The 22255-nt window shown below is 41.3% G+C and overlaps 1 protein-coding gene across 7 annotated transcripts in view; it reads left to right on the plus strand.

The window, feature by feature from the left end:
- The window catches only part of TJP2 (tight junction protein 2), a gene marked incomplete at both ends in the record, with an annotated part of 72934 nt that overhangs the window by 42189 nt on the left and 8490 nt on the right, over positions 1 to 22255 (plus strand). For all 7 annotated transcript variants that reach the window (XM_084238470.1, XM_084238472.1, XM_084238475.1 and 4 more), the window contains 12 exons: positions 3099 to 3202; positions 3842 to 3995; positions 6230 to 6338; positions 6442 to 6572; positions 7953 to 8019; positions 9060 to 9210; positions 14276 to 14384; positions 15506 to 15716; positions 16383 to 16570; positions 17367 to 17462; positions 18314 to 18393; positions 18805 to 19015. In XM_084238470.1, the coding sequence (XP_084094596.1) occupies positions 3099 to 3202; positions 3842 to 3995; positions 6230 to 6338; positions 6442 to 6572; positions 7953 to 8019; positions 9060 to 9210; positions 14276 to 14384; positions 15506 to 15716; positions 16383 to 16570; positions 17367 to 17462; positions 18314 to 18393; positions 18805 to 19015 (1611 nt within the window). The remainder of the gene's footprint in view (positions 1 to 3098; positions 3203 to 3841; positions 3996 to 6229; positions 6339 to 6441; positions 6573 to 7952; positions 8020 to 9059; positions 9211 to 14275; positions 14385 to 15505; positions 15717 to 16382; positions 16571 to 17366; positions 17463 to 18313; positions 18394 to 18804; positions 19016 to 22255) is intronic.

Consider the following 22255-nt stretch of genomic DNA (forward strand, 5'->3'; position numbering starts at 1 on the left):
TTGCACTACTTCTGAGGAATGTGCATCTTAGGAGGTTGTAGGATTCTATAAATCTTTATAACCACTGATAATAACATATTCATTAGCCCTAAAGAATTGCAGAGTAAAAGACATTCTGCTTCCTGATTGAGATATTTTGAGAAAGATGGTTTGGTATGAGCTTTAGAGAGGTCTGATGCTGTAGGGGTAGGATGGACACAGTGCAGGTTTTCTATCATCCCATGCAGACCAGGTAAAGGAGGAGTCATGGAGCCCTTGGTGGCTTTTGCAGGCTTTTATTGGGATTTACCAGGTACATGGCAGGTAAGGGTGCTGGGGCGGGGGGTTGCTGGGAGGCTGGCAGGCAAGTCTTCACTCTATCTGGGCTCTCTGGCCTTCTCTCGCAGTCTCTCTGCTTCTGCTTCCTTCTCTGCTTCTGCTTCGTTCTTGGCTTCTCTTCTCTCGGCTTCTGCTGGTGTCCCCGTGATGCCGCCCTTAAAAGCCCAGTCTTGGCCCAGATGTACCCACTTCAGGTGCCCGCCATCAGGCATGCATTGAGGACCACAGGGTTCCCTCATCTATCCTAATGGCAGGAGGGCAGAAAAGCCTGATACTTTTTACCTTACCCTACAGATGCCCATTCAGTAGGATGTGTACCCCAAGTGAGTTATCTAAGGCAGTGCTTAGAGGTACTTCACCTCCTCACTTTCTTCTCCCCCTCCCATTTCTTTGTCATCCCCTTCTGCTACAGCAAGAACCTCATCTTGCAGTCATGAATGTACCTAAATATCAGAAACCTGAACACGTATTCATGGAAAATACTTACTCTGTAAGGCATGAGAGGTTCTATTACATTAAATTTAAAAGTGATGATTGCAACTCATAAAATTGATTTCAGGACTCCCTAACTGATTGTGACCCATACATTGAAGACATTGTCCTCAGAGACTGCCCAAGTCCATGTGTGGTCTTAGTAATACTATTAAGAGGAAAAGGGGCTAATCCTTTTTTGAGACAATTTTACTGTCTCTGGCTAGAGGTGTATCAAACTTTTTTTTTAAGCAATGGGTACAGTCAGAAGCGTGGGAGGGTAAGAGAATTCACCAGAGTCAGAGCAGGGAACAGAACAGGCAGACTGACGAAATACACTGCTGAGGGGAGCAGCAGGCAGCAGGAGAGGTCTGTGCGCCATGTGGGGCCCTTGCCCAGCGGCCGGGGATCGAACTGTCGCTGCAGAGGCTGCGGGCAGCTTCGCAACCCAGCGCTCAACCGCTGCGCCACTGGGGAGGCCCTTTTAAGAAATCTGGCTGTGGCCAAGATCTGCATTTGATTAAGGGAAAGATGGATCTTTCATACGGGCCAGCTATTATTATTCAGGGACACTAAGTAACTTTGCTGGTAAATTCTTAGAAACTGGTCAACAGATATTTTTCTTTGTTTAAGACATGTCTGCATAAAGACTAACAAAATCTGTTTACAAGCTTACAGGACTGCAGTTTTTAAGAGGTTAAAGGAATTGATATATGAGAAAGAAGTTACAGCTCAAACTTGTCTTCGCCTTCTGTCCTGGACTGTGAGAGTGTTAGGCCACGGGGAATTGCCATCCAGGAAAGAAGACAGAAACTTACCCACTCTTTCTTAAGCTACCGCTTCCTAAAGTGGGTGGGGGTAGGTTTTGACACGTTGTCTAAGATCTGAATCTAACTTGCTATTGTCGCTAAAGCATCTACTCCATTACTTTTCTGAATGGTAGAAAACTAGTTTGATTTGGAACTACAAGATTTTCAGCCCAGAACAACTCATAAAATTTGTGCCTCTTTGAAAACCTGCTAGATTGTGAGAACTTTTTAAAATCATCCAAAGTCATCCTTCAGATACACATTTTTACAGATTTAATAAGTAAAATCAAAATAGTCTTAGTAATATTTAAAATATTTAAAGTATTACAATAGAACATTTTTACATTACAATACAGTAGTAGTGAATTCAGTGTTTTTCTTTTAAAAGAAAATCAAAGTTCCAACCTCCAAAAGCAATGCTGGCTTTGGTTAAATACTTTTATCACTTTGTCTGGCTTATTCGTCCCTTTCTGTACACACTGTATTTTTTTTTTTTTTTAATGCCAAACAGTCTGCATTGTTACAGATGAAGGTTATGCTGTTTGTTGTGTCTTCCTGTAGGCAACTGCATTGTGGGCAGAACAAGCTTATTAAGATGTACTAAATTGCCTTTTTTCCTCCAATATTTTATTTTGAAAAGTATTAATTTTATAGCAAATACTCATATAGCCTTCACCTAGTGTTACCATTTGTTAATATTTTGCAACATTTGCTTTCTCTTCCTCCTCTTTTCCTTTACTCCCTCTTCCCCACTCCCCACCCCCACAGCGGTTTTGGGAACAGCTTGTGAGTTGTAGGCAATGTGACCCTTTTCCACTACATATTTAGGCAGATACCTTACTAGGATAAGAGCATTCTCCTGTATAACTATAGTACCATTATCACACTTAAAAAAATGCGCATGATTATCCTTTTTAATATAGTACATTCATTTTTTTTTAGATTTATTTATTTATATTTTTTATTTATGCAAGTACTGGGTATAGTCGGAAGCGTGGGAGGGTGAGAGAATTCACCAGAGCCAGAGCGGGGAGCAGAGCAGGCAGAAGGACCGAAGTACACTGCTGAGGGGAGCAGCGGGCGGCAGGAGAGGTCTGCGCGCCAGGTGGGACCCTCCTCCGGTGGCCGGGTTGCAGCCGGGGATTGAACCGGCGCTGCAGAGGCTGTGGGCAGCTTCTCAACCCAGCGCTCAACCGCTGCGCCACCGGGGAGGCCCAGTACATTCATTTTGAATTTGCTCAGAGTCATAACCATTCCCACTCCAGTTTGGATCTCCAATCTAGGGAAAGTCCATGCACTGCATTTGGCTGTTAGTGTCTTTTTATCAAGAACAGTTTGACTGTCTCTTTTTCATGACATTGACTTTGTTGTTGTATCCAGACCTGTTGTCTTATAAAGTGCAAAATTAATCTTTCATAAATATTTTGAAATAACCCGAAAAACTAGATTAAGTTTTCAGAACTGGTTGGTGAAATAAATATGTTTATGTTTGCCTCTTAGAGTATGGCCTCAGGCTTGGGAGTCAGATCTTCATAAAGGAAATGACCAGAACAGGTCTGGCAACTAAAGATGGCAACTTGCACGAAGGGGACATCATTCTCAAGGTGGGTGGACCAGGGCAAAGGACAATTAAAGAGCAACACTTTCATGCTTGGCTTGTAGGCTGTATGCCAGTGCCAACAAAGTCAAACTTTATGACAAAGGCTGGGAAAATCAGCCGACTGAGAAAGCTTTGTAGAAAAGCCAGACTTGGAGATTTGTAATAAATGTTAGTGGTTTTTTTTTTTGTTTTTTTTTTTTTTTTTTTAGTCATCAATGAATACTTTTTTCTTCTTTGTTTATTTAATGTTTAAGCTCCTATTCTCTAAACTAAGGAAAGATGAGAGGGAGAGTTGGTGGTATATGAATGCTGAATATTTAATAGTTTGTGTAAACCTCTCCAGTTAAGAAACACGTTCCAGTGGTAAACCAAGCCTTCATCTAGAGCTTGGAAGTTAAATAAATTAACAGAGTAACTTAAGTATACTACAGATCTCTCACGCCGGTATTTGAGATCTAAGCACATAGGGCTATATTTAATTTAAAGGATAATTCATTTTTATGCAGGCAGTCATCCTAAAACCTGTGTCTGTTTGACTAGTTGCATGACACCTTTAAATTTTAGAAGGGTAGAATAAGAATTTTCTGTTTTGCTGTGAATAGCTGTATTGCATGTAACATTATCTCATTTTTTATAAACACAGATAAATGGAACTGTAACTGAGAATATGTCTTTAACGGATGCTCGAAAACTGATAGAAAAGTCAAGGGGAAAACTCCAGCTAGTGGTGTTGAGAGACAGCAAGCAGACACTGATCAACATCCCATCGCTGAATGATAGTGACTCTGAAATAGAAGGTAAAGGGAGAGGAAGCTGTAAACTTAGCTGGAACAAGGCAGGCTGTTAGGTCCACATTCTCATCTCTAGTTAGCATAGCCATCCAGCCAGCCAGCAGTTAAATTTCCAAAGAAAGCTTCTCTTCTAAACTCCAATTCTAAAAGATAAGTGTTTGGTTGTTATTTTTTTTGTTTTTTTAAAGATTTATTTGTTTATGCATACAAGAGCTGGGGTACAGGCCAGACATGTGGGAGGTGAGAGGATTCACCAGAGAGTGGGGAACAAAACAGGCAGACTGAAATAAACTGCCGAGGGGAGCAGTGGGCGAGACAGGAGAGGTCTGCCTCGCCAAGTGGGTTGCTCCCTGGCCAGCCTGGGATAGAGCTTATACTGCAGAGGCTGCAAATTGCTTCATAGTGCGATGCTTGATCCCTTGTGCTGCCAGGGAGGCCCTGGTTGTTATTTTCTTATCAAATTGTCGAAATTGAATTTTCAGTTTGAAATTCCAGCATTCTTTTGACTTGTAAATTAGCGTCTCAGTGGACTCTGGGCAACTAAAGCTAAAACTTATTGGTAAAAAAAGGGTATATATGAGGATTTCAAAGAACTATTAACAAAAAAATTTTATTTTTTATTAAAAAAGATTTATTTATTTATTTATACAAGCACTGGGTACAGTCAGAAGCACGGGAGGGTGAGAGAATTCACTAGAGCCAGAGCGGGGAGCAGAGCAGGCAGAAGGACCGAAGTACACTGCTGAGGGGAGCAGCGGGAGGCAGGAGAGGTCTGAGCCCCATGTGGGACCCTCCTCCGGTGGCCTGGGAGCAGCTGGGGATCGAACCGGCGCTGCAGAGGCTGCGGGCAGCTTCACAACCCAGCACTCAACTGCTGTGCCACTTAGGGAGGCCCCAAAACATTTTTAAATTGCTCATTCTTTTTTTTTTTTTTTTTGAAGATTTCTTTATTTATTTATATAAGCACTGGGTACAGTCAGAAGTGCGGGAGGGTGAGAGAATTCGCCAGAGCGGGGAACAGAACAGGCAGACTGATAAAATACACTGCTGAGGGGAGCAGCAGGCACGGCAGTAGAGGTCTGTCATGCCATGTGGGACTCTCTCCGGGGGCCGGGGATCGAACCGGCGCTGCAGAGGCTGCAGGCAGCTTCACAGCCCAGCGCTCAACCACTGCGCCACCAGGGGAGGCCCTAAATTGCTCATTCTTAGACTTTCTCATGTGGCTGTTTTAAAAGGTTACTGCTATTTCCAACTGAGAAGGCAATATAGAGGATAGCTAAAATGAGTAGACACTATAATAATCAAAATGATTGAATATTGTGTATTCATTGCTGAGCAATGTGTCACATCTTCTCTTTTGTGATGCTATATTCAGTGGTTGCATATGAATTGTACCTAAAATAATTGGCCAAATGAAATCTATAAAAATCGCCAATAAGTATTCATATTTCCTGTTAACTGTCTAGTATTACTTTGTGCAAAACAGAAGAGATTAACTTCATAAAGTTTTAGTTATCTATCTATCTATCTATCTAGAGAACAGAAAAGGCGGATTTACTGAAATACCTTGCATAGGAGTGAAGGGTGAGACTGAAGAGGTCAGCTATGACAACTCCTCAAAGTTTAAAGGATTGGTTGGTTTTTAACAGGATAATGTTTTATAACCTAGTTTAATTTCCATGACATCAAAAATATAATCAGTTGGTTACTACTGTGAGTACAGTGCAGGTAAACAAAGGGAACATGAGAAATAATCCAGCATGTCTGGAGCTTATAGTTTATTTCCTTGCTATTTAGAGTGAGGCTCTCAGTCCACCCACAGTCTCAATGTCACCGGGGAGCTTGATAGAACTGCAGAATCTCAGGCCCCACTTCAGAACAACTGTATGCTAACATTTCCAGTGGTTATACGTACATTAAATCTTGAGAAGCACTAGTCTGTGTGATAAATATGAGCATATACGTATAGGATCCAGTAATTCATTCTGACTCTTAGTAACAGTATTGTTGGAAAGTGTGGGGAGAGAAGAACCTAAAATTCCGAATTTGACTTCCTCTTTATTAATTCATGCCTTTCCCTTCAAATGATCAGATTTGTTTCCAAGGGACAAAAATTAGACTAATAGCACTTTTACTGTCAGCTTGTCTTCCCTTTCCCATGTTTCTTACCCAGAGAAGAGTATCACTTCTGGTGCAGGTCTTAAATATTTTATTAAGTCTTTTCTTATTTCTGAAACCAGATGTCTCAGAAATAGAGTCAAACCGATCGTTTTCTCCAGAGGAGAGACAGCAGCAGCATTCCGATTATGATTATCATTCTTCAAATGAAAAGCTGAAGGAAAGGCCAAAGTAAGCTGATGTGTATTTCCCCTTGCACACCTCACTGTGCATGGACACATGCCTATTTGTGAGTCTGTTACATTGTGAGACATTAACGTGATGTGTGCTTAAGTTCAAGAGAGGACAGATGGTCCAGGATGGGCGCCACTCCTACTCCATTCAAGTCCACTGGGGACATTGCTACTGCGGTTGGCGTTGGCACTGAGATCAGCAAGGAACCCCGACACCAAGAGGAACCCCCAGGTGAGGTGCATTTTAAATAGCCGTGTTCAGGAATCTGTGCTTGGTAATTCTGGAGGCAAGCTGAAAAGAGTCTGCAAAGTTTTTTTTTTTTAATTCTCATTATAGAGGAGGGACTTTTGGTATTGAATATTTTTATATGCCAATAAATTAGACCCATTTGTTATATTCAGTTAGTTGGTGGTGTCCTTTTGCTTCCCATTCCTGATCCAGCCTGAACTGCTTCTCCTTACAACACTCCTGACATGAAATGAGTGGGGCTTTTTTTCCACCCAATAATCAATTCTAGAATTCTCCAGACACTGACTGGGTGGCCTACAATTGAGTTCACGTCTGACACTGACTACCTAAAGACCTGCAAGTTAAGGCCCAGTTATCCCCCACTTCAGATGCCAGACCCAGGTCACCTCCTATGCTCAGCTGTAAATCTGGGATTTCCTTGAGCCACTTTTCATGTTTGATTATTTGTTCGAATGACCTATAGAACTCAACAGTAAGTAAAGAAAACGCTTTACTTACTATACGAGGTATTTTTTTAAAGGATATAATTTATGAATAGCTGAAGGAAGAACAAGGCATGGGGGAGGAGTATAGAGCTTCCATGTCTTCTCAAGATGTGTCACCCTCCCAGCACCTCAATATGTCCAGCACCCAGAAGCTCTCAGAACTTGTTCAAGGTTTATGGACTTCCACTATGCAGGCACAATTGATTAAAACATTGACCATTGGTGGTTGAGCTCAAGCTCTATCATCTCTACTCTTCAGAGTTTGGGGGAAAGGTGTTTGAAAATTTTAACCCTTAGTCATGCCTTGGTTTGTCATTCCTAGGCACCAGTCATCATTAGCATATAAAAGACATGCTTGAAATTTCTAGGGTCTTAGGAGCATCCTCTGTGAAACCTAGAACAAAGGTTAAATACGTGGTGAGTGTGGTGTGGTAACATACACCTGAGGATGCCATCCAGTTAAAACAGGAAACTAATAAATATGCACTTAGCACACCACCCCATTCTCCTAGCCTTGCCCTTATCACCCTAGAATTATCATCGTGATCTTACTTGCATAAGCATTGCACTTTTAAAAAACAGCATTATTTATATGATTTTTAAAAAGTTATCCCAAATGCCAATTTCTGTGTATGTGATTATGCACCTTGCATTTTGAAGGTTCATCTCTCCTTTATTTTGAGAAACCATGGGTACCTACTAATGCCTTAAAATTAAACTTTAAACTTTATTTTAAAAACTTATTTTTGTTTGAGTGATGACATATGTATAGTGTAAGGTACAGACTTGAAATGTTTTTGGATTTTGTCATATTAATATTTATAGACAAACTCCTGTTAGTCCAGATTGATAAAAATAAATGTTTTTTAATCCATAGCTTCTCAACCAAAGGCAGCCCCAAGAACTTTTCTTCGTCCTAGTGCTGAAGATGAAGCCATTTATGGGTATGTATTTCAGCCACTCTTTTTTCCCCTTTTCTTCTTCCACACAGCTCTGTCTCCTTAACTAAAATTTATAAAATGGTATTTTAAAATTACAGATGGTGATTTTGCCTACCCTATTTACAAGAAAGAGAAAGTATTAGCAGGAAAAGCAAAACATGGAAGTGAATGAACTTTGTGATAATTAATTTGGCTGACTTGTCTCCTTACCTGAGTACTTTTCCAGAATGTTGTTCTGAATATTTGAATTTGCTAGATCAGTAATACCCACACAGGTGTAGTAGTATTAAGCTACACCCTATTTACTGCACTTGATAGCAAGAACCCCTAGTTCAGTGTCAAAAACTGTGGCTGCTTGGCTAGGGCCCAGCATCTGTGTGCCCAGGCTTTGTCTCCATTTGACAGGGCCCCTGTGGTGGTGGCAGCAAACTTTGAAGAATCCTGAACTGGGAGTCAGATGGCCTCGATTTTAACCCTAACCGTATCCTGTATTTGCTTCCTAATTTTTCAATGAGTGTCTCTTTCTTTTTCTTTTCTTTTTTTTTATATATATACAAGAATTGGGGTTCAGGCCAGAGATGCGGGGTGGTGAGAGGATTTACCAGAGACAGAGCAGGGAACAGAACAGACAGATGGACCAAAGTTTTACTGCTGAGGGGAGCAGCGGGTGAGATAGCAGAGGTCTGTCCCGCCATGTGGGTTTTTCCCTGGCTGGCCGGGAATCAAACTCGTGCTGCAATGGCTGCGGATTGCTTCATAGGTTGCATCTTAACTCCTGCGCCACCAGGGAGGCCCGAGTGTCTCTATTTCTATTTCTTCACTGGTAAAGTAAGCCAGCATGTATTTACCTCATACTCCCAAGGAAGATAAAACTATAGATTACATGCAGAAAATGAACACTCTTTAAAGTATAAATCATGCTATATATAGAAAAATTAAATCTCTCAGTGGCTATTTTGATTCCCCTTTATCAAAAAAACAAAAACAAAAAACCAAAAAAAAAACCCCTCCGTCTCTCTTTCCTGAATCTGAACTCATTGCAGCCCCAATACCAAAATGGTGAAATTCAAGAAGGGAGACAGCGTGGGCCTCCGTTTGGCTGGTGGCAATGATGTGGGCATATTTGTGGCTGGCATTCAAGAGGGAACCTCAGCCGAGCAAGAGGGCCTTCAAGAAGGGGACCAGATTCTGAAGGTAAGGAAAGCCTAACTGTGCTTCTAAAAGTTACTGGGGAAGAATGTGGTTTTCTAGGGATTCTTCCATAAGGGAGGGGGAGGTGGTTTGGTTGTGAAAACCAACCAGCTGCAGGTTCCTTTTTGCCAAGCAACAAGGTCTCGTCTTCTAGTAAGTTCTGTTGTCTCAATACGGGAACCAAAGCTCATCCCGATGTTTTGGGAAAGTTGAATATTTAAGGCCCTTGCAAAGAGGCCTTACTGATTTGCTTATCAAGGACATTGAGACTGTAACTTAATGTCTAGGATTTCCAGTCTTTCAAAAGTCTCTCTAATGTTTGTTTTATTTTGTTTAGTCCCCTGCCTGGTTATCACTCTTAAGGCAGTTTGCCGTAATTGAGTACACAGTGGGTGTTGGTATTAGCTTGTCCTGTTTTTTTTTTTTTTTTAAAGATTTATTTATTTATGCATATAAGAGCTGGGATACAGGCCAGAGATGCAGGGGGTGAGAGGATTCACCAGAGACAGAGTAGGGAGCAGAACAGGCAGATTGACCAAAGTACACTGCTGAGGGTAGCAGCGGGCAAGTCAGGAGAGGTCTGCAGCATCATGTGGATTTCTCCCTGGCGGGCCGGGAATTGAACTCGTACTGCAGAGGCTGTGGACTGCTTCATAGTGCAGTGCTTAAAAACTTGTGCCACTAGCAAGGCCCATCAGCTTGTCCTATTTGAACCTTGTTCCAGCTTCTCAGTTCTGTAACCCCAACTCAACCTCTGAGACTCAAGTTTCTTTTGTCTATACAAAGGGGATAAAAACTCCTGCCTCTCAAGGACCCTAGGAAGATTAGAATAGATAACACCCTTAGGCACCTCACAGAGCTCCTGGTACAAAGCAGTAAGGTCAATGTCTCTTCTTTGGTTCTCCCCCATGAGAAAATAGCAATTTGGTACCACTCTGTATTATTGACAATTAAAGTTGTCCAGGAAGAAAGGGATCTCCTGATTAATCAAATATTGGTACTTTTATTTTATTTTTTTTTTTTTTAAAGATTTATTTTTTTTATTTATTTATACAAGCACTGGGTACAGTCAGAAGCGTGGGAGGGTGAGAGAATTCACCAGAGCAGGGAGCAGGGAGCAGAGCAGGCAGAAGGAACGAGGTACACTGCCGAGGGGAGCAGCGGGCAGCAGGAGAGGTCTGCGTGCCATGTGGGACCCTCCTCCAGTGGCCAGGGAGCAGCCAGGGATCGAACCAGCGCTGCAGAGGCTGTGGGCAGCTTCGCAACCCAGGGCTCAACCACTGCGCCACCGGGGAGGCCCGAAATATTGGTACTTTTAAAGTTAAAATCAACTATTGGTTTTAAAGAGTTAAAAAATGATACCTAGATCAGCTTTGACGTTTTCTGACATGCATATGACTAATTTTCTGTTGACTTCACTATAGACTTCAGGAATGTCAACTACCTCATGGTTATGAGAATACAGAATGCTGGGGAACTGACTTCATGGACATTTCTGTGTCAGTAAATTTGCAGTTTTTATGAGAGTTTTTTTATTGTCAACTATAGTGGAAAATCTATATATAATGAACTCTGTCATAAAGAAAGGGGGTCTGGTAAGAACTTCTAGGTTTAAAAGAAAGGAAAGGAAAATAGTTGCAGAATTCCAGAGGAAACAGGCAACAGAGCACAAAACAGGCAGTTTTCGTCTTGCTGGGCTTTTGGCTCCGTTGCTGTAGTTTAGATTTCATTTCTGGAGCAGATGAAGGGCAAACCTTGATCGTGAGCTTTGCTGAAGCTTTCTAGTGACATTCTAGACCCTCTTTGGCTCAGGTCAGGATCCTAGAAGACTAACTGTACCTGAGTGAACCTCATGGGACCACATGATCCTAGGAAATACCACTTAGCAAGCACTACCGATAACAATCCCATCTAAGTGCCAGCTCATACCAGATTACTCTTGGGCTGATGCCAGGGAAGAAAAAAACACATATTTCCTACTAGTGTGGGGCCCTCAGATGTCAGCTAGAAATTTGGAAGACTTGCTTATGAAAGTTTAGGGATAAAATACTTTAGTACCTTGGGGAGGGGGGAAAAGAGAGATTTTCTAAATTTTTCATGAAGAAAAATAGTGAATTCACCTAATAGCTAGACAGACTTGGCTTCTCTGTAAGTCATAAAAGGCAAATGGAATTGCTCCCACAGGTAAAAGTGGTATTTTTTGTGATATACTTTGGTGATATTCAAAAATTAATTCTTAGGACAGTGTGCCCTGGGCCTTCCTGCTGGCTTAGGGATTAAGTCTCAGCACTATCACTGCTGTGGCCTGAGTTCGATCCCCCAGTCAGGGAACTAACACACACGGCACAGCAGACCTCTCCTGTCTTGCCTGCTGCTCCCCTTGGCAGTGTATTTCAGTAAATCCGACTGCTCTGTTCCCCACTCTGTCTTTGGTGAATCCTCCCATCCCTGGCAACTCTGGCTTACACCCCGGCTCTTCTGTGCAAAAATAAATAAAAATCTTTTTTTAAAAATTAGAAAAAAGTAAAGTACGGATTTGGTTTACTAAAACACAAAAACAAAAAATAGTGTGTTCTATTTTTTACCCTGGACACAGGAAGGGATTATGGGTACCAGTCTCTATAGCAGTGATCCCACATGGAGATCGGGCAGTAGATCCCAAAAGGAGCCCTCCATTCTACAAAGGGGAGAAGATTGAGCTCACTACTGGGGTGATGAAGCTGTCCTATACTGTAGCTGATACAGAATCCTCTTTCGGCTCCCAGCAGACACGCCAGGCCCTGTAGACTACTGAATAGATAATGAAAGAGGATATTTATTGAAAAGGACTGTGCCACCTGACCTTCAAGTACCAAAGTGCTGCCCTGGCCCTTTGCACTTGACTTTGTCTTTTGGCTAAATGGGAATATACGTGGTGAACTAAGTACATACACTAACACTTTCTTCTGTAGTGGGTTTTTTTTTTTTTAAGATCTATTTATTTATTTATTTATTTATTCATTCATTCATTCATTCATTCATTCATACAAGCACTGGGTACAGTCAGAAGCGCGGGAGGGTGAGAGAATTCACCAGTGTCAGAGCAGGATGCAGAACAGCCGAAGTACACTGCTGAGGGGAGCAGTGGGCAGCAGGAGAGGTCTGCGCGCCATGTGGGACCCTCCTCTGGTGGCCGGGGAGCAGCCGGGGATCGAACCGGCGCTGCAGAGGCTGCAGGCAGCTTCGCAACCCCACGCTCAACCGCTGCGCCACCGGGGAGGCCCTGTAGTGGGTTTTTAAGTGGAGTTCTTCCTTGTGTGGCAGCCTGATATGTGGGATGAAAACATGAGTGTGCAGTCCTGTGGCAGAACACATGCCTTATCAATAACAGAAACACACACGCTCCAAGCTTGGCTTGTCTATCTCTTTGCTTATTATAGATCTGATATGGTTTTCGCTTCTCTTTTGGAAACTTCTGTGGGATGGAAAAGAGAAAAAGAGTTTGGTTAGTAACCATGTGTAATTTTAAAAATGTTGCCACCGCTTGTGCTTTAATTTTGACCATTGTAGTTTTGACTTGATGGCCTCATGTGGCCAGAGAGCTGGACAGAGCCCCTATCTTATTTAAATAAACAAATACAAGCATTTACTGTGCATATAAAAACACACATGTGACCATCTGTATACACAGGTGTAGTTGCACAAAGGACACAGTAAAGGATTAGATACCAAACTGCTAGGATCCTTAATTGGGGTGTGGAGACAGGAAAATGGCAATTATCTTAAATGCTAAATATTGTTTCCAGGTAAAGCTGACATGATAGCCTTAGTGAACCACTTTAGTTGAGATAAGATAGCAAGTAAGTTTTAGTCTGAACTTGACTATTTTTACCTTTTTAAGTAATAAAACTCTACTCTCTGATTAAAGGATTCTACAGTCCTCATACCTAAAGAAACTATTTTTTTGTAATTTTGTGTCTTCATTTATGTAATATGTTATTAAATATTAGGTACATTAAGATAATTTGTGTTTAATTAATTTGTAATTATTTTGTTTTACCATGGCTTTAAAGAAAAAAGACAAAATGTCCTTTTCTTTGTGCCACGTTTCGATTTTACTTTGCTTTCTAACTCATCTTCCAAAGCTATTTACAGTGTCTCCAACTCACTTAATGGGGAATAAATATTATGGGCTTCATGCCAAAAATGTGTGGCAGAAGCTTAAATGTATATAGGCTAATATATTAGGCTAATAGCCACATAGATGAATGTTCTTCAATTTCATAAACATGTTAAACACTTTTAGGTGGCAGCAGCTGTAAGAGAAAGGTGGAATTGGTTAGAATCTTTATTTTCTGGCATTTATTTGAACCAATTTTAAAACAGTGTTAATGCCTTTCTTAGACTGGTCCAGCATACTTGTTGGCCAGAGACCCCAGCATTCCATTAGCATAGTTACAGGTTTCCAAGTTGTATGTTACCTCCCTGGCCAGCTCTGTTGGGGACTCAAAGGAGAGAGCCCCAAGTAGAACTATGAGGAATTCTAATCAGATCCAGAGGCAAGTCCCTGATGCAATGGCAGAGTCTAAGCGATGGGCAGTGTGGGGAGGCAGGAAGGTGTGGAGACTCACATGCAGCCGGGCCCTGGCAGGACACAGGACTTGAGCTGGGACACTGCACATATCTTCATATCTGGGATTTGCTCTGGGCCACCCCTGTTGAAATCAGATGAAAAGCTCAAGTGGGGCCTCCCAGGTGGTGCAGTGGGTTGAGGGCCATGCTGTGAAGCTGTCTGCAGCCTCTGCAGCACAGGTTCAATTCCCGGCTGGCCAGGGAGCAACCCACATGGCGCGGGCAGCAGACTCTCCTGTCTCCCCCACTGCTCCCCACAGCAGTGTCTTTGATCCATCTGCCTGTTCTGCTCCCCATTCTGTCTCTGGTGAATTCTCTCACCCTCCCGCGCCTTGACCTATACCCCAGTTCTTTATAAATAAATGAATCTTTAAAAAAATAAAAAAGAAAAGCTGAAGTGGCCCCTTGTTGTAAACTTCTTTTTTGTCTTTTTTTCCATGTTTGCTCTTCTTATCAGGTAAACACACAGGACTTCAGAGGGCTGGTTCGGGAAGATGCTGTTCTCTACCTGTTAGAAATTCCAAAAGGTGAAATGGTGACCATATTAGCTCAGAGCCGAGCTGATGGTGAGCATGTTTCATTGTTAGTTTAATGATGAAGAGAGTGGGGAGTTTGGGAGAGGTTATCTTGAGACCGGAATAGACAAAGCTGGGTAGTTAAATAAAAGTGGGTCTTGACACCTAATTATCTGGGTCACAGTTATGTGGAGGAAAGTGGATAGGTACCATTTAACTTGATAGAAATGTTTTCTATGCACCCACTGAAATATCTGCACTAGTTAAATTTACTTTTCTGAACAGTGAGCCATAATTTTCCATATGACAGATGCAGAGGGCCATGCCTCCTAGGTGGCTCCCACATTAGCCCTTATCATGACAAATGGCTCTACCTTTCTAAGCCTTATAATCACCTGTAAAGTGGGAGTTGATAGTATCTTCTCTTTCCGAGAGTTAATTGGCAACACATCAGGTTTCTCCAGAGAAACAGAAGCCATAGTATGTTTGTATATTGTACATTACTTAAAGTACACACACACACACACACAGATTATTGTAAGGAATTGGTGCTTGCATTTGTGGAGGCTGGCAAGTCCCAAGTTGTACAAGGTGAAGTCTGCAAGCTGAAGAGCTGCTGATTTGGTTGTAGTACAAGTCTTGAAGTGTAGGAACCAGGGAAGTTGATGGTATAGTTGCAGTTTGAAGGCTGGGGGTGGGAAGCCCAAGACCAGCAAGAACAGATATTTCATTTGGAGTTTGAAGGCTAGAAAAAGATTGTTGTACTAGTTCAAAGTAAAGAGCAGTTTATTTTCTCTCGCTTAAGGGAAGGTTCACCTTTTTGTTCTATTAAACCTTCAGCTGATGGAAGAGTTCCATCACATCAGGGAGAACAATCTGTTTTATTCGGTCTACTGATTTAAACATTAATCTCATCCAAAAATATATCCTCACAGACACACCCAGAATAATGTTTGGCTAGAGATAAAGTAAACACATAAAATTAATCATCACAGAAACTCATAAATGTGCTATTTGTCTTCCTGTTTGAGCTGTGATTCCCATAGGCCAGTACATTGAGTCCACTAACTGAAGAGAAGTAAAGAGGGTGGTCAGAGATAGCAGAAGCTGTTACCTTGTCAAATAAGATCTTTGGCTAAGTTGAATGCAACCTTCAATGCTTTTTCTTTTAGTGTATAGAGACATACTGGCTTGTGGAAGAGGGGATTCATTTTTCATACGAAGCCACTTTGAATGTGAGAAGGAAACTGCACAGAGCCTGGCCTTCACCAGGGGGGAGGTTTTCCGAGTGGTAGATACACTGTACGATGGCAAGCTGGGCCACTGGCTGGCCGTGAGGATCGGAAACGAGTTGGAAAAAGGCTTAATCCCCAACAAAAGCAGGTATCCGAGATCACATGTTCCCACACACTGCTGTTAAACCTCACTCGCTCCCAAAAAGAAGCCCCCCTTGACTTCATTGTGTGTAACCATGGTCCTCTCCCCCCATCCTCTACTTGTTATTGTGAAGTGATCTGGAACTGTAGACTAGCCAGTAGCTGGTTTGTGGTGGGTACTTAGCATCACGTGGTTGGTTGCTGCACTTGGCTGGCACTTTCCTAGAGTGCCCACTACCAAATTTGAGCCAATACTTAGTGGCTGTAGCAGATCAGCTGACCTCTGAGACAATTCGCCCTTGTCTGGTGCCAAGCCCTCATCCTTAGAAAGGGCATTGCGACCCCAGTGGGCGCCTGTTGATTGGCTGACAGTGGGGAGACCAAGGAAGTATAACTACTTTGGCAGGGGTTCCAGTATGTTTGCTGTGTAGCAGCCTGTGAGAATGGGCTTCCTTTAAGTGTTTATTCTCAGCTGCTTCTGGTGGATTTTATGTGCTCCGAAATTTTTCTGCTTCCACTGGGAAGGGGATATCATCACATTTCCCATGCTGTGAAACTTCCTCATCAAACTGCATCTTCTCTAATTCAATCTCAGAAGTAAAATGGACTGATTTCACTAGTGACTGCCATTGTGTGATTGCAGAGATTTACTTCTTGTGGTTTCTCCTCTTAGAGCTGAGCAAATGGCCAGTGTTCAGAATGCTCAGCGGGACAATGCTGGGGACAGGGCAGATTTCTGGAGAATGAGAGGCCAGAGATCTGGTGTGAAGAAGAACTTAAGGAAGAGTCGGGAAGACCTGACGGCTGTCGTGTCTGTCAGCACCAAGTTCCCAGCGTATGAGAGGGTTTTGCTGCGAGAAGGTAAGGAAGCCAAAGGGCACCAGGAAATGGTCTGATTGGGCTCCAGGCTTGTTTTCCTTCATTTTCAGACTTTAATAGTCAAGTTCAAACTTATTAATGTTGTAATAAGTTTAATGAACACTCATATTTGAACTAAATTAACTGAGATCAAAGACAGGTTGTACAATTGGAATCATATTCAAACATGAAACAAGACTTACCAAAAAGTGAGTTATGCAAACTCCTGAATGGGGGTATATTTCTACAACCTCACTTATTTCTTTCTTTATTTTTTTTTTAAAGATTATTTTTATTTTATTTATACAAGAACTAGGGTCCAGGCCAGATGCGCGGGAGGGTGAAAGGATTCACCAGAGACAGAGTGGGGAATAGAACAGGCAGACTGACTGAAACACATTGCTGAGGGGAGCAGCGGGTGAGACAGGAGAGGTCTTCCACACCATGTGGGTTGCTCCACAGCTGGCATAGATCAAACTGGCACTACAGAGGCTGCAGACAGCTTCACAGCACCGTGCTCAACCACCTGCGCCACCAGGGAGGCCCACTTATTTCTTTAATACTATCTTCAAAAGTCTTCATTTATTGAGTATAGCAGAGTTTATCTATAATAATGGTGAGGGGGTGAAGGCATATTCTTCAGTGAGGAGCTGGGCTGAATTGAGGGTGGGAGAGCACACCATTTCTTTCACGTAGCTGTGTTATCAGTCACCTGTGAAATGCTTTTCTTCCTATCTTAATAACTATAGATAACTAAGGAATTTTATGTGTTCTCATGGCCTTTCTTGTCTCATTTCAGCTGGTTTCAAGAGACCTGTGGTCTTGTTTGGCCCCATAGCTGATATAGCACTGGAGAAGCTGGCAAATGATTTACCTGACCTGTTCCAAGCTGCTAGTAAGTCTGTCAGTGACATGATCTTTTCAAATTTTATTTAGGAAAATATCCAACATATAGAAAAATTGAAAAAATAATGAACAGTCATATACCCTTCACCAGTCACTGTCACCAGTTCTTAATATTTTGCCATATAGACTTCCTTCAAATTTCTCTTTTAAAAACTTTTTCACTGAACTCACATTTGTTTATCACATTACATAGGTGTCCATCAGATAGCATTATAAATCAACCTCTGTATGTACTACATATAACCACCTTTATCTAAAATCCTTACTTCTGATAACCACTGTTTGTTCTTATACACTAAGAGTTTGTTTTCCTTTTGTTTACTCATCAGCTTTTTTTTCTTTATAAATTTCTATCGAACTATTTGAAAATTTGGCTTTTGGACTTTGCTAATAACACTTTTTGCCACTATGAATCTCCTAAGAGTAAGGAGATTCCTCTACACAACAATACCATTCCTCAATCAAGAAATTTAACATTGATGCAATACTGATGTATAATATAGAGTCTGTTTTTCAGATTTCCTCACTTGTCTAACATGTCCTTATAGCATTTTTTGAAATTCAAAATGCAACAACGGATCATGTACTACGCTTGATTTTTTTATGACTTTCTCTTTCCCTCCTTTTTCTGAATTACTTTATGACATTTATAATTTGAAGAGTCCAAGCCAAGTGTCTCACTGGTCTATTTCTTTCTGGCTAGATTTCAATTAGATGGGTAGTGTGGCTCCTTCCCATTGCTCTTATCAGGAAGCACGTATGTCAGGTGTCCCGTCATTGGTGATACTGGCTTGGAATATTTGATTAGTCGCTGATTTCACCCTTTTTATTTACTTCTAGAAACAGAACCGAAAGACGCAGGATCTGAGAAATCCAGTGGGGTGGTGCGTTTAAATACCGTGAGGCAAATTATTGAACAGGTAAGCCGCAAACCATGTTGTCAGAAAGAATTGGGTCATGGTTTGCTGTCTTGTCTAGAATAGAATCTCTGTATTAATAATCATTAAATGTTAATGATTAAAAATGAATATATCTATAAGCTGTGTGGAAACCAGTCACAGTTCTGTGTTGGTTTTTTTCAGAGTTCTTAGCATTGTACCAAATAACCTGTTACTTGATTTTGTCAGAAGTACTAACAGGTTGGTAATATTAAAGTGGACATAATGTGGAGAGAAACGTTTTCTGCTTTTTTATTTGTTTTTTAATTAAATTTTATATTTATTATTTAATTATAAGTTTTATTATATTCAGCCTTTATTAAGACAAACTCTTTGATACTGTATGTATGACTTTACATACATATTTACATAACCTTTTCCCACTTCTGACAGAATAAGCATGCGCTGTTGGATGTGACTCCAAAAGCAGTGGACCTGTTGAACTACACTCAGTGGTTCCCGATTGTTATTTTTTTCAACCCAGACTCTAGACAAGGTGTCAAAGTCATGAGACAGAGGTTGAATCCAACATCCAACAAAAGTTCTCGGAAGTTATATGATCAAGCTAACAAGCTTAAAAAAACTTGTGCACACCTTTTTACAGGTAAGTGAAATTTAATGTGTGGTCTCTTTGTCCAAAGGAGAGATACCGAGAGTGGAAGACATAAGAAAATAATATGAATGGAGAATAGTGATCAAAATCCTAATGATGACTCTTTGAAAAGTAGTTAATCCTCTACAATGGGAATATTAACCCAGTGGCATTTGTATATTTACCTTTGCAATTTTGACTGTTTCCAAATGATTGTAAAGATCTGTGACATGTTATAACTGGTCATTTCAGTGAGGTTCAAATTTTTGTGGGTGTCTGAAAGGCTGGTGAGCCTAGCATACCACACAGTACCCACGTCTTTGTACAGACTACCAGATCCTTGACGGCTAGGACTGTCCATTATCCAGTTCTTTGTGTCTGAGGAGGCCAGCATCACTTACGTGAGGCATAAGTGTTTGTAACTCCAGTAGAACTCAATGCTTGCCTGACCAACTCAGGAAGTCAAAGGTTTCAGGGTGACTGAAGTCCAAGAACAGGACAGGGATGTAGATACTGAGTGTGGAATTCCATCTGGAACTTTGAAATGAGCTGCTCTCACCATGGTCTCATCAGTCTCCAGCCTCTCATATGGAATCATATAGTCTTCAGGACCTTAGTGGAACAGCTTTGACCAATAAACTCAAATTGTCTACCAAATGGCCTTTTACAATGTTCTTCCATACTTGTAAGTTTGACTCTTCAAAGCTGTGTGGATTACTACATGCCTTCTGTTCGCCGTGTCTCACGCAGCCTGACCACGTTGTGATGTGAGTGTGTGTGCCGTGGCCAGAATCAAAGGTTCTTTTCATGATTTTACATTTGTGAGTTGTTATAAACTAGTAGGTGGGAATAGTAAGGCTGCCGTGAGGAACACAGTAATTTGAAATCAAGGATTATGTTGCATGTAGGCTCACTGAGTTCAATAATCTTCTTTTTCCTCATCACACAGTAACAAAACATTTCCATTTTCATAGATGAGTATTTAATGAGGACATAATGTAAATAACTGTCCTGGTAGTCTAATGGTGCTCCTCAGCTCAGTGGAGATGACATGGGAAACTTTATTCTGAGATTTGCCCAAAAGCTACTTGACTTGTTGACATAAGTTGAAATGTTAGACTGCCTCTTCCCCATCTGTTAAATCATTATTGAAACATCTTACAAAAGTTATTTTTAAGTGCTTCCCTGGTGGTGCTACGGGTTAAGTCTCAGCACTATGAAGCTATCTGCAGCCACTGCAGCATTAGTTCAATCCCCGGCCAGGGAGCTACTCACACCAGAGGTCTGGTGCAGCAGACCTCTCCTGTCTCACCCGCTGCTCCCCTCAGCAGTGTATTTCAGTCAGTCTGCCTGTTCTGTTCCCCATGCTGTCTCTGGTGAATCCTCTCACCCCACACACACACGCCTCTGGCCTGTACCCCAGTTCTTGCATGCATAAATAAATAATAAATCTTTTTTTAAAAAAGTTATTTTTAAAACATAAAGCTTGAGTTCCATGTTTCTTGGAATTCCTGAAGCACTCATTTCATGATTGAAGGACCACTGACATGGAATTAAGCACTTAGAGATCCATGTAGGGATACACTTTATGAGCAAATAGGGAATTTTAAGAGCACCACAGTATATTCTAGCACTTAGAGCAGTTTTCCTCATTCTCGCTAAAGTGAAATTTGAGCAGTTCAGTACTGGGACTTTGAAAGTATTGAACAAATGCTAGTGATTATTATTAGACATATTACTTTAATAGTGATACTGTTAGTGATCTTATATATTTAATCTTTCAGTATTACATACTGTTAAAAACAAACAAAAACTTGTGTCATTATGTGGTCAGAAAAAGCTTGAATGGAAAAGTGACTTTTGTACGAGTTGGAAGAACCCAAACTGCAGTCGGCAATTTTTGGTTTCTTGAGGGGGAGGGTAGAAACTGGTAACCACAGGAAACAGATGAAAGATGCCCCAGTCCCTGGCCAGGCAGGGACTGTTTGCTGTTTAGAGGGGTCCCTGCCACACAAATAGTTTCATTGAGATTTAATTTACGTGCCCTACAATTCACCCATTTAAAGCGTATGATTTAGTAGTTTTTAGTATATTCAGTTATACTACCACAACCACAATCAACTTTAGGACGTTTTTTTCACCCCAGAAAGAAACCGCATACCCACATGCAGGCACTCTGCAGTTTCTCCTAACTCCTCCCAGCCTACGTGACACCTTTTGCTGTTGCTCTTGGCACTGCCCCACCTTGTGGGCTGGGGAGAGAGTACTGACCTTGTGCCAGGGAGGGACATGGATGCCCTCTGAGTCCCAGGACCACAGCCAAGCAGAGGATGTGGAGGTCTCTTCACTATTTCTTGCAGAGGCCTAGTACAGAGGCAGGAGCAGTAGGAATTCACTAATGTGGTTGCAAGTCCAAGTATCTGAAAAACCTAATGCTCAAAATCCAACAATAAACGAAAGGTACTTTGGGAAGGCAGCGTCATGGTTGTACACCCTCCTGTTAAAAAGAGGCCAAGTGCCTAAGTCGGATATTATCATTATATGGGGCTTTGAAAATTAGCTACTGTGAACTTTTTCTTTTCTTTGTCATGTATGTGATTCAATGTGAATTCAGTAAGAGGCTTTCTGACTTTTTTCATTTTATCAGGCAGCATGAATATATTTTCCACATTTCATAAACAGCCCATTTTAAACTTGGTTTTCCTTATGGTAAATACAGACTACATTTATATCAAATATTTCCATCATACAGGTTAGTATACTGTGTACATTGAATACAACTCACCTAGTTGGTCTCTGGTGTCATAGTCTCACTTCTGTACTTGGCCAGGAGCACAGTAGTCTTTGCAGAGTACCACAATAAGGAGAGAAAGAATCCAGATTATTTTCCTTGAGTCGCCCAATGTATCAGTTTATTCTAATGCTGTGAATAATTAATAACCAAGGGAACTCTAAGCTCATTCAGGATTTTTCAAGGTCGGTGTTAGAACTTCTTAAATGTAAGAAGGGTTTGTATTACTAGGAAGAAATTTTGAAGCATAATTGCTTATAAAATTTGCTGAATGTTTGTTTTCAGTATGTATATAGAATTAAACAGACTTCAAACTTCATGCAGCAGGATACCAAGTAGCCTTTACCAACAAGCCCGATTTTCTTTTGGGTGATCTACTTAATACAGTAAAAGCCCACAACAAAGTACTTTTTAAAAATCCTAATTTATCTGAACATTTTAGGCCCAGATTTGTTTATCTG

The sequence above is a fragment of the Talpa europaea genome (assembly GCF_964194135.1).
Source record: "Talpa europaea genome assembly, chromosome: 7".
NCBI lineage: Eukaryota > Metazoa > Chordata > Mammalia > Eulipotyphla > Talpidae > Talpa > Talpa europaea.